Here is a 13,099-nt window from a genome sequence, read left to right as displayed (position 1 = left end):
AAAGCTTTCAAGCCAGTTTTCAACAACAACAATGAAAAAACCACAACCAAACAAGAAAACTCCTTTTGTGCCTTACAGTCAGTAGTGGCCAGGACTGCACACGGGACTTGGAGCATTCCTGCCTTCACTGGCACCAGGCAGGGAAATGGGCCAAGACCAGCCCTGCTGTTCTGGCTCGGCAGGAAGGAGGCAGAGCACAGCAAATGCACACAGCTGATTTCCCTCTGCAGTCATTCTGGCTGCATGGCTGCCAGGGCCAGGCTACTGTGAGCCCTCAGCTGTGCCTGGGCACTGCCCAGCATGGGCTGAAGCCCAGCCAGGGAGCTCCAACCACCTGATCCTCCTGTGAGATGCTGAATCCTAGATGTGACAGCCCCCTTAGGCCAGCACTGCCTCTGTGCCAGCTGGTAGGAAGAGCTATGCACTGCATCTCCTTGCACCTTCCCACTGCTCTGCCACCTCTCCCCCTTCTTTTTAGTGAGCTCCTTTGAACCTGGGACTACGTCTTTGTTCCATGTTCATTTGGTGCTTAACAGGCCAGTCTGTTTTGGGGGGTAGGGCTCCAGAAGTTGCATCAAAGTATATTTAGTGGGGAACTACAAACCATACAAAGCTCTGTGGAATGGTCTCAACCCATGCTCACATCTGGGCAACTGCCCCACCATGAAAGACAGCCTTGATCGTGAAAACATTACTACTCCCTCTGTCTGAGGTTAAGACCAATTTTAAGGAACTGTAGTTGCTTAAAAACAAGCCACTAATGGAAATCTAGAAAAGGGAGAGGACACACCAGGAGATGTCCAGAGGTCACACAGAAAACAAGGAGAACTGCTGCCAACGGCCATTGCTTTAAACAAGAACCCCTGAAGCCAGCACTGGCTGCATAAAATTTACAACTGCTCCTGGTCTTTTTTACCACATGCTGCTCTCATGCATCAAACAGGCTACAGGGACCTCTCAGAGCAATTCTGCTTTCATGGGACAAAGCACTGTTCAGGTGCTCTCCATCTGGAAAAAACACTAGCTCTTCACTTCAGTTGCAGGAACACACCACCCCTGTGTCCATTGGGAAGGAGGTAAAAAATGTCCTTGTATCAAATTTTTGATGTCTGTTTTTCAAGATCAGTTAATTGTCCCTTTTCTCCTCCTTACATGACTGAATTACTAAATTGAAACTGTACTAAGGTGAAGAGGAAAACAAAGAATGAAATTGCCAATGACTAAACACAGTTTGGTAATTTTGAGTTAGAGCTGGGATCGCTGTACTCTTTGTTACAAAAGTTAATGAAGTTAAAAGAAAGTAAAGCAGCATCTTGGCAAACATCACCAGGATCTGGAGTACTCCTCCTGAATACTACATTTCAGCTCCATAATTTGGACAATTTTAGCTTTATTTACCAATGAAGATTTACTGGTGCTTATTTGTGTTTACCAAGGAAGGAACAGAAACTGCAGCACATTTGCAGCCAGGTCTCTGACCTCCTGTTCAGTGATTTACAAAACTGAAGATACATTTTCAGGATAGTACTTGCATCTGTAACATTCTTAGTTCATCTCTGCCATGCCCACAGACCCTCCCTTTAAAACACATACCCAAAGTTTTTATGAGCCTGTGTATAATCCTACAGAAAGTTTGTAATACAATATCTTTGTTAAAACACAAATTTAAATTTCACTTTAAAATTACCGGATGCCTTCTAGGTATTTTTAGCATATTCAAGTTCTGAATATTAATACAGATGCTGAAAAGACATTTAATTACAAAAGAAGTGGTGACCTAATTTTCTGTATTTCTTATCAACAAGTTTTCAGATACTGTTTGAGCCATTTGAACCCTCTTGGAAATTCTGAGGATATTTTCCTCCACATATTGAAATGTGTAGCTGGCAGCTTCTGCCAGTGAGTCCTTAAAAATTTGTTTAAACAGACATAAGTGTACAACTGAAACAGAAGCAAAACAAAGTCTCAATAATCACACAGATTTACCCTCTTTGTTCAAATGTTGGATTTCAGCTACAGAAAATACCATAGTATTTTATTATAGAGATGTAAAATCATTCCACAGAGTCTTCCAAATATCCAAGTTGTATTTCAGACACAGATATCAAGAGGGGAAAAGTCTCCAGCTGTCTAGAACTCTGAATTCTCTCATTTGTACTGCCATTTAACATAAGACAAGCTTTAAGACCAGACTTTAACTGTTTCCAAATGTTTTTGTGTGTTTTTCTGCTGAAGCCTTTAACTGTTATTTAGCACCAGAATTGTTAAACAACAAATACACCTACAGTCTCCCTTTAATTTTGTGTTCAGACATTTTTCTGTTGAATGCTTGGTATCATATATTAATCATGGTAATATATGATAAATACTTAATGACTCTGAGAGCAGAAGGATCTTGGGCAAATTTCAAGTACAAATGACTTCAAGCACTGATACACAGAAAACTCTTAATCCTATGGGGAAATGACTGTAGAGAGAGCAGTAGCAAAAATAGACTAGATTATAAGTTTAACTTCCAATCTCTGAAAAAACTATTTATCCTTTGAAACAATCTCACAAAAGCTAAATATGGGCTTTACCGAAGACAAAATTCTCCTCACACAGGAGAAACCTGAACTGAATTACATGTGGGAAATGCAAAATAGTGCACTGAAACAAAACAGAAGGTGCTTAAAAGTCTTCTCTCTAATCCTACTATATGTTAGGCTATTTTTTTTCCTGGAAAAGGCATAACACAATGCAAAAAAAGTAACTGAGTTCAAGTATTACTTTCTTTGAGTCCTACAAATGAGCACAACCTCCCATGGGACCTGTGTGTGGCCTAGAAGTTTATGTGTCTGGTGAAACACTCCAAGTCAACAACTCAGATAACACTCCGAGATTTTGCTAGCCCAGATGAGCTGATATTTCAGTTTGATCCACTGATGTAAGCTTTTCTCTTCAGAAAGAAAATGGTTTATTATGGGGTGGGCCACAGGAAAGGGTAAACATCAGTTTTGAAGAAGAGTTTGGCAACAAGAATGAAATATTAAGAGCTGTTATCCTTGTTCTACAGTGCTTTGTTTTTTTCATTTAAGATAATTGGAGCATTAAAGTTAATAGAGAGTCCCAGGAAATAACTGACTACTTAGGCATTTTGCCTTTCAAAGTCATTTTACTCATCCTGGAGAAGAGAAGGCTCTGAGGAGACCTTATAGCACCTTCCAGTACCTAAAGGGGCTTCAAGAGAGCTGGAGAGGGACTTTTTACAAGTCAATGTGGCAATAGAACAAGGGCAAACAGCTTTAAGACGAAGGATGGTGGGTTTAGATTAGGTATTAGGAAGAAATTCATTACTGTGAGAGAGGTAAGACACTGAAACAGGTTGTCCAGAGACGACGTGCATGCCCCATCCCTGGCAGTGTTCAAGGCCAGGTAGGATGGGGCTCAGAATGAAAAGTGTTCCTGACAATGCCAGGAATGTTGGAACGAGATGATCTTTGAGGTCCCTTCCCACACAAACCATTCTAAGAGTCTATGATGTGTTATAGTGCAATTTAGAATAAAGAAAAAAACACCTTCAGTGGTATATAATAATTTATTGTTTTGCATAAGAAGGTAAGATTTCGGGTAAGACATCAACCAAGGACCTGATGGTAAATTCAAGTATAGAGCTTGGTACAATATTAAAAAATACTACCCTTTGTTTGACTACAGCAAACAGCTAGAACACAATAAAAACATCTGGACTTGACTGTCAAAACATACATTTCTCTAAAAACCCACACAGCACAACTTGAATATGTGGAATATTGGAAACATGTTTAGTTGTTTTCGTTCCCAAATTCTTAGGAGTCACAGGAACAATCCACCCCCCTGTTCCCCTTGGTATCCCAGAACAGTTCAGCATACAGACTCAGCATCCATCATGATAAGCAGGCTCCTGTCCTGTTGAAACTGTTTGACTAAGACATTTTTTTCTGCCTACACCCACTGTCATCTCTGCCTGCCTCATGGAGGGCTTTGATTTTTAGCTTTTGAAGCTAAATAATGCAATAATGTTGATTTTTAAAGAGCACTTAGTAATGTAATTAAAAACATTTCTGACTCAAAGACTGTGCACGTTTTACTCTGCTGGTTGGATCTATGTTTTTGAGATTCTCTGTCTTATGCAGGTGTTACTATTCAGGAATTAGGTCCTGGCTCAGAGACGGGGCAGGCAGCCATCGGTCTGGGAGACTCCTGCCAGGATGTGCCGCGGATCAGAGGGTCAGTGTCTCTGGGAATGCTGCAGAGCACCACACTGCTTACTGCTGCCCAGGACAGCTGAGCTGTGAACAGATCCTCCCAGACCACACTGACCAGGAATGGGAATTAAATTAATTTCAAAAAGACAGCAAAAACAGCCTGCAGGACAGCCAGAACTGTCTCTACCAGGGAGTTTGCAGATTATTCTAGCATCTACTTCACAAAGAGAAAAGCAGGTCCCTTATGCAAGCATTACTGTACCCCAGTGTTCCAAGACAGCCCGTGTTAGAAGCAATCTCAATAGTGTTTTAGTGAGGACTAAAGCCCGTCCTGTTGAAAGTGGCCAGATCCTGAGAGATGCTGAGTGTCCTCTGCATTTCAAGAGATGGTGAGGGCACTTGGCATCTGGCAGGAAGAGGCAAACTGACCCGCTGAATTCCATATCCCCTGAAAATAGTTTGACTTTCAGTAATTGAAAAAAAAAATAGAAAATGTTTTCTCAACTCAGATAATCTCTATGCAATTAATTTAATTAACAAATTCCTATTTATGTTACAAAAAAGTTTAAGTTCACCAGGAAAATGGTGAAATTTGACAGAAGTTACAGTAGAGCTGTTCAAGCAGAGCATGTATCCATACTGGGACTCAGTACATCTGTAACTCTTGCATAAACATTTCCAGACTCCCAGAGATTTTGCTGTTGTTTCTTGCATTTAATTTGTTTTATAAGACTCTAAGCCAAATGCAATGGCCCACACATTAAATACACATTTAGAATAAAACTGCAAAACCTCCTGGCTTTATCAGCATATGAACTAAATAAAATATTTACATGGAATGTTGAGCTCCATTTACAGAGACTGTTTCAAATTAACAGATTTAGTAATCTCTTTAATAAATGATCACATTGACAAGAAATTTAAAAACTTAACATCCCTTTTCAACCCTTTCATAAATATATAAAGTTTCACTAAATTCTTTTTTCTTTAAACAAGAGTGCTATATTCTCTTTACAGATTAACATGAAATAATGGTTTCCTGTTTGAATGCCACAGATGGGATGATCTGAAGTCAGCAAGTTCCTATACACATTCTGTACTTACAAGACATATTCACAACACAACACACAGGTGTTACTTGGTCTTTATATCTGTACTCATTTCCTGCATATCAGTAGTAAGTAAAGAAAAATACCAAATTATCTATATTAAAAATACATCCTCTAATATACATCTGCTTACACTGACATCAAATCTTAAAATGGGGTTTCCAACTGCCTGACCAGTGACAAGGATATTTTTTACAGTGAACTCTACAGCATTTATTTATTTTTGAGTGGAGACAAAATACATGTTACACTACTAAAAAGTATTACTACAAACTCAACAATAAAAAGAATTAATCTTTTTCAACTGCTTCTCAGATGTCCAAGGTTTCCTCACTGTTTGAAGATTTCTGATGGGAAAATTGTTCTAAAGTGTGCCAAAAATATTTAAAATCAATTTACAGGGGGAAAAAGTGATTCTCTACTTTGTTGCTATTCATATCACTTTGCCACTGATTTTACAGTTTAATCCCAGAGACTTTGAAGTTACATACACACTAACTCACATTTTTTCCTATTTAAATAATTATTCCCATGACTTTTCTTTGTTGTGTCACAGAGCATGCATGAAAGTATTTTCAATCCATGCATGCTCTCAGTTGAGTGTTTCACTGTTAAGCCACTGAATATATCTTTCTTTCCATGATTATGTAATTGCAAAGGAATATTTAAATCTGTCTGTACATGTAAGACAAGGTTCATATCTAGAAAAGTAAAAACACATTAATACATAATTAAAATTATGGTGTCTTCCTCATAAAAATGTTGGTCACTTTTGCCTGTTTCAGTTCTCTCAAGCACTGAAAGGGCAATAACTTCCAAGTGCTGATGTGCTCTTTCATGGGAACAGTTATGCTTAAAAACACTGAAGTGCTGATTTCCAGCACCAATTTTATCTTCTGCAAACTCTGTGTCAAAAACACTCACCTTGGAAACACACAGATGATGATATAGAGGTGTTTGGCAGTTTTGCTACACTTTATGGAGCACAGTAAATCTCTGGTTTAATCTGACTGTTCAGCCCCAAACCACGGGCAGCAGAATTGAAAACACAGGAAAACAAGACCAGTTCCAAGTGCATGAAGAGTATACCTGCTGCTCAGTAGAATTAAAAGCCCTCCTCCCAAGAAAATGACCATCGAGTAAAGCCTAACCATGCCCAAGATTTAGATGCTGATACGACAGCAGAGGTTTTGTCTACTTAAAACGTTACTATGAGTGTAGCCAGCTGACAGGAACCCAGAAGGTCTCGGTCTCCAACCTGTCAAAAGTTGTTTTAAGCTCACTGTAAGCTGTAGCGAGGTCATCGTTGACTATCACCTTGTCAAAAAGGTGGCCATACTGGCTCTCCATCACATGGGCAGACTTAATCATTTCGTGAAAATCTTCTTCCTAGTAAGAGTAGTGCAATAATGATCAGTGCACAACCAGTCCATAGCAACAGCGCATAAACTCTCTTAGACCATTAAACATGGTCTAATTGCTTATTTCTTATCTCATCAGGAGATGGAAACTGTACTTCTAATTTAAAAAAATAGAGATTACCATTACAAGTGATCTCAGAGAGTATTCTGATGAGTTGACTCAGCTCAACAGGCAATTCTTTCATCTCTCCCTTTGTAGTGACACAATTAGTCACTGCATGGTAATTATGGAGACATTTTCTGTTAGCAGTACCAGTAGAAGAGGTTTCTAGCTGTTTACTTTGATGATACATTTAAAGTTTCAATATGTTAATCTCAGCTTGCTATTAGCATGCCATGAATTACAGCAAAGCCCTTTTTCTTTTAAGAGCTTGGTAGGAGTCATCATTCTATGCCTTGTTCGATCTGGCTTAGTAGATTTCTCTTCATGTTTGGGGAGGGAAACAAATCTTAGTAATTTGTTTAATACTTTGAGAGATGACACCTGCCCTAACAAAGCAATGGCCTGAAGATTACTCTTAAGAACAAACTCCTCTTTTTCTATACCACAAATCAACATCTTCCTACAGAATATAACTTCCAAACTATTCGTAATTCACGTTCTACACAGATACACTCTGTGACTATATCTGTGACTCACTTCAAAACCTAAAAAATCTTAAGTAACACTGAATGAGGAAAAATGATACACACTGTAAATACAGATAAACAGTTCTAATGATGATCAACTTTGCTATAGATTCAGTTAAAATATTATTTCAGTACATTACAAGGAAGCACGTATGTCAATATTGGGTAGTCTAAACTTTTTTCTGACTATTGTCAAAAAACAGCATTTGCTACTTGCTTAGATATCTCTTCTTTCTTACAATGTTCATTTTCCTTTAACATTTTTAAAACCCCCTATTTCTCTTATCCACAAATATGGGCTTTTTATTAAAGTAGGATTTGCTTTTTCAATTGGTTCTTTATATTTGCATTTTCCTCTAAATTTAGACTCCTTAATACAGTTGATAAAACAAATAAATTCTTATATTTTAATAGAAACATCTAAGCCCAGGTGCATTATCTCTCATAAAGATATGCTTGCACTGCAGGGGTTCTTTAATGACATAAAGTCAGAGGAACATGGAAACTGTAAATATCCATGAGCCTATCAAACAATGAAAACACCACAGTAAATGTGTAATGCGAGAGAGGTTGAGAAACAGCAAGATGCTCATGTAAGCCCTGACAAGTGCTGTCTATAGGAACAGTGATCACCTTTACTTTCAAGGTAAACTGCTACAACTCTTAACAGGTACTCATGTTTTACCATGTCTAATTATACTTACTGTAAAGGGTTTTGCAGTTCCCTTATCATCTTTACTTGAAATAATCTTGGCATTTCTTCTGGTTTCTCTCAAACGGTCAAGTGATGGAGGTTTTATAAATATAACAAATGGTTTAAACTCATATGTCCGCAAGTGTTTCACTGTCTGGGAAGAGGAAAGATTTTAATTAATTAGTTTATTTTGCACTGTAGAATTCACTATAACAAAAGAAACTCCCCACTGACCATAATAAACCCATAAAGCATCTCTAAAACATCCTGGTCTGCTGACCAGCATTGATTCATGTACAGAGAATTTTCAGAATGGTAAGAAAACCCTTTATCCAAGGGTGACCATTGGTCTTGATTTCCACATGGCTGCTGGTAAACCCCATGAGATCTGGCAAAGCCTGAGTTGTGCACACTGGTGCCGCTGGCTTTGAGAGGATGGAGGTGAACAGCAGGTATTCAAGGGAGGAGGAAAAGTTCAACCCATTTCAGCAAGAATAACCCTTTTTGTACCCATGAAAATTAGCAGAAAGAGGTGTCTGTGACATTGGTTCACAAAAGGGCAATGATTTTTCTCTCCAGTACTGTGTGCCCACCACACAACTCTCTGCTGTTCATTTTTCCCAAGTGAGCTACGTGTGCTGTTAGAGACAGGTCTATGATTCAGTTGCAGCACAGGGTGGATGGTCAGAAGCATTCTATCCTCTCCATACTGCCGTGGTCCACAGGAAAATCCCATGTTGGACAGTGGGATCCCAGAATGGTCCCAAACCTTGGGTCTCCAAGACAACTTAGTGCTTTGCAGGAACACAGGGCTGTGTGGGACAGGCAATGGTCTCATGAGCTCCCCTCCGCCCCTGGCACAGGCTACATCCTCTGCCAGTGCAGCCCCTGCCCTGCTCCCAGGGCACAGCCCTGCATCCAAACCTGCCCCAGGAGCTGCGCACAAACTGCCAGGGTTCAGAAGCTATACACTGGCCACCCTTGGAGAAGAGATGTTTTGGCTTTGTTTAAATAAACTAGTCCAGCTCCTAGAAGCACTGTGGTTATTGGGAGCAAAAAAATTCCCAGTGGAGTTGTTCAGCGGGGTTAAAAGACAAGGTCAATGCAAGAAAAAATGGTTTAGAGAGGAATATTCTTAACAATTATCCAGCCAACATCACATTTAGTGCATTCCTTGACTCATGTCCACCCTGCATGGAAAAACCCTTGGCATGAACAGTCTAGTGAAACATGTGAGATAGAGTTGCTGGACTCAGTGATAACGCAAAACTGTTCTGAAATTAAAGTTTCAGAGACAATCTCTTGCCCAAACTAACAGAAAGATAAATGGAAATATAGGAGAATTCTGTAATTAAATCTTTGGTATTATGATGCAGGCTTCCAATCCCCTTATTTACTGGATGTGTATTTATCTCTTTTCAGAGAGCCTTGCAGAGATAAAGGTAGCCAGCAAACCCACTCAACAGTCATTCAGTGTGGGATAAAGTACACCTTTCTAGAAATATTTTTTCCCAGAATTCCAAAATGCAATATGGGGAAGTACAAGAGTTCAGAAGACATGCTTACTTACATGAGGTTGCACATCCAGCAAACAAACTTTGTTTTTAGCTAGAACTGATCGAACAGAGTCTAAGCTTGTACCATAGTAGTTGTTCTTATACTCGCCATACTCGATAAACCTGTGCAGAAGATGAAAACAACTGGAATAATTTCCATTTTCTCCAGTTTGCTTTATAATATTTAATTCAGGAGCAAAGATATTATACTTTACATGAGAGTTCTACTGTGTTTTATAAAGGAAATGCTGTCAAGTACTTCAGCATGTCAATTTTAAGAAATCTTCTACTTTACTGCTTTCAAATCAGTAACACCTGCTTGTATTACAGTTAAAGAGAAAAAAGCACTGTAGTCCAACAGCCCACTAATGTTTTCCATCACCTCTTTTTCTGAACTAATGCAATGCAATAAAACAGTGGATAAGCTAAACAATAGAAACTACTGAAATTTCATTGCACACTACAGAATATCCAAATTCTCTGTCTCAGAAGCAGAGGAGTGATGACGGTGCTGGTGGAATCAAGGCGGCTGGTTATTTGCTATAAAAGTACAAGCACTATTTGCCAGAAAAGCAAAGCACAGTTTGAAGTTTCAATAAAACCCACAGCTTTGTGTCTAATACACTTTTGCCCTCTGAAACTGGGACAGAATTTCAAGCTGCAGAATTTTACAGGCTGCTGGAGAGCACGATGCTACCATTGTCTCTTCATTTTAGTTTACTTTCTGGAGGGTGTACAGGCAGGGGCTTCACTGTAGATCTCTAAATTCAAAAGCAGAGGAAGTGCCTGGCCTGAAAGAGAGCAGAACTATGCAAACATTGACTCAGGCACGTCTGCAGCACTTCCACAGCCCTCCCTTCCCTAGAGCTGCAATGCTTCACTGCTATGACAGAAGATGCTCTATTAAAAGAATGCTCCCCCATCCCAATCACCTCTGATTTCAGGGTCTCCTTGAGGAGCTGAGGTACTGAAACTACTTATAAGCTTAGAAACCGTTGTGTTTGCACATATTGCTTTTTTTCCCTCTGTGTTTTTCCCCAGCTGCTTATATAACAAAATATAATTTTAACACATCTTCAAATCACTGCAACTTATATCCACTTTGACTAATTATCTAAAATAACAACCAGCCCCATTTTATAATAAACCATTGTTATAGCTGCAGTTCTAGTTAAAAGTCTCTTCAACATACTTGTTATTCTGTACATCTGTCTCAAACAAGTGCTTGGAAATGAAAATGTATTCGACACCATCACTTTCTTGGCTTCTCCTTGGACGAGTAGTGTCTGCAGTTTCATGACATTAAAAAAAAAAAAAAAGAAAAAAAAGGAAAATATGCACAAAACAGTATAATTCAAACCAACAAAATAATTCAAACCAGTTCAGGAAAAACTGAAAAGCACAAACTCTTTGTGCAATACTAAGCATAGCACTTCCCTCACTTCTGAAGTACATAAGGCTGCTCTGGATCTGGTAGACAGCACACAAGCACATGACAGGATTGAGTTTTAAATGCATGCAGGAAAAGCAGGAAAAAAACTATTGGACAAGTATCAGATTATCATTTTTTATTAACTAGTGGAAAAATCCAATAAAATGAGGACAGCTGAATAATAAAAGGAACAGCAGTCCATAACAATTACCCCAGCCTTGCCTCTTGTTAAACTTATTAGCATATGAGACCATAAAGAAAGAAAGTACACCATCATGATTTATAAAATGTTATGTTCATTAACAACTCTTGTAGCTATGGTATGTGAAGCATGGTAATAAAAAAAATAGAGTGTGAACTTTATGTTTTAGTGCTTTTCTTTATCTGGTGATCAAAATAGAATTCCATTTTCTTTCAGTAGCCTTGTATTATTTCCACTTCTCAATTTCCCCCAAGTAGGTATAAGGGTTTTGCTTATAAATGAAACTTATTTGTGGGGTTGTGCCTTATGATCAATGAACCCATTAAAACATCCTATTTCAAGTGGAATACTACAGCACCATGTATTCTTCATCACATATGTACATACAAAACCTGCTTGCAGCAACGTAGTCTTAAAATGCCATTTGATATATCACTTTTCTTAGGTTGACACAGTGAGAACATTTCCAAGACAGGAACCCCAGCTCTCTCCAAGTCCTGACGTACTGAATTTCAGGGAGAGGGATTCCTTTACATGTTTGTTTTAACTTATAACCACAAATTTGGAAGAGAAAAGAGAGAAGGCAGCTTGATAAATACTTTTAGAGAAACTTTTAGAGAAATATTTTTGGGCAAATGATTGCCTATACTTCAACATGTTGAATATTTTGGGAACATCTAACTTTTTTGTTGTTGTTGCTTTCAATACCCAGTTGAAGCAAATATGTGCAAAAGAAATTATTTGCCAAACTAAATGCATTAATTTTTCTACTTAGCAAATTAATTAATACATATATACTTCATAGAACATCTGCCTTTGCAAAAAACCTGTGACAGAATCTCCCAAGTTCAGAATGTTGGAGCCATATTTTTGAAGGAACCCTATAGAAGGTACAAGTAGAAAGAAAACCAAGAAATCAAAGTCTAAAACTGTTGAGTTCTCTGTATTAAAGAAAACCCAGTAAAGTATTGTAGAAGTTAATAAAACACAATGTCACTCAATTTTATAAAAATCACACAACTTGGTCAGAGAAGGGAAAGAGGATAAAACATCCCCAAATCAACTCTTTTAAAGCTAATCAAAGGGATTTATTTAATTTATTCACTGGATTATCATCAATCTTCATTTTTCAGCCTAACAGATAAAGGTCAGTTTGCTGATGCAAGCATTGGTAACAGAGTACATTTCACTGCTTTACAGCCAAATCCAGGGTGTTTTTCAGCTCAGTTTCATTTACTAAACCTCACTGATATCAATTATGCTAAACTTGTACTGAAAGTGTACTGCAATGCCTCTGAGCCAAAAAGCTCTATCAGTTTAATCAATGCTATTTAATACAGAACTGTAGCAGCACTTTTAAAATTAGAAAAGTAATTTGGATGCCAAGCATGCATTTAGAGACCCAAATTTGAAAGTGCCTTAAAGGTAACATGATAATAAAGGCCAGTAATGCAAGTATAGCATTAGAGAACAGAAGTGCATTTTTACTTACGTGGCACTGTTACCCCATAGTGCTGGGTATCACTGATTAGCAATTTCCGTTTAAGTTCATTCAGTCCAACCCCTACAGGACCTGAAAGAAAAAAGTGGTCTTGTTTCCCAACGCCAGTTCTCTCTTGTATTCAGGTGCAAGTATGCTTTAAAATAAGACTACATAGCCTATAGCTGTGACATTACTGCCTCTTAACCAGTGATTTGGAAATGCCCATGGTCCCAGCCTCTCCTAGAATACACAGAGCTGACAAATTTCAAGGGATGCAATTGGCAGTAACTATGTTCTGACTTTATTACTGAGGAAATATCAGTGAAAAAAAGTTGCCAGCAAAGCT

At 38.4% G+C, this 13,099-nt stretch overlaps 1 protein-coding gene across 5 annotated transcripts in view; it reads right to left on the bottom strand.

The window, feature by feature from the left end:
* Nucleotides 1–3,563: 3,563 nt before the first annotated feature.
* The window catches only part of MPP7 (membrane palmitoylated protein 7), a 154,174-nt gene continuing 144,638 nt past the window's right edge, over nt 3,564–13,099 (bottom strand). For all 5 annotated transcript variants that reach the window (XM_033063136.2, XM_033063153.2, XM_033063144.2 and 2 more), the window contains 5 exons: nt 12,763–12,843; nt 10,829–10,922; nt 9,651–9,759; nt 8,091–8,234; nt 3,564–6,724 (listed from right to left, as the gene is read on the bottom strand). In XM_033063136.2, coding sequence (XP_032919027.1) covers nt 6,545–6,724; nt 8,091–8,234; nt 9,651–9,759; nt 10,829–10,922; nt 12,763–12,843 — 608 coding nt within the window. In that variant the 3' untranslated portion in view covers nt 3,564–6,544. The remainder of the gene's footprint in view (nt 6,725–8,090; nt 8,235–9,650; nt 9,760–10,828; nt 10,923–12,762; nt 12,844–13,099) is intronic.

This window comes from Catharus ustulatus, chromosome 1 (assembly GCF_009819885.2).
Source record: "Catharus ustulatus isolate bCatUst1 chromosome 1, bCatUst1.pri.v2, whole genome shotgun sequence".
Classification (NCBI taxonomy): Eukaryota; Metazoa; Chordata; class Aves; order Passeriformes; family Turdidae; genus Catharus; species Catharus ustulatus.
The sequence above is the reverse complement of the archived record's forward strand: the minus strand, read 5'-3'. Positions and strand labels throughout refer to the sequence as shown.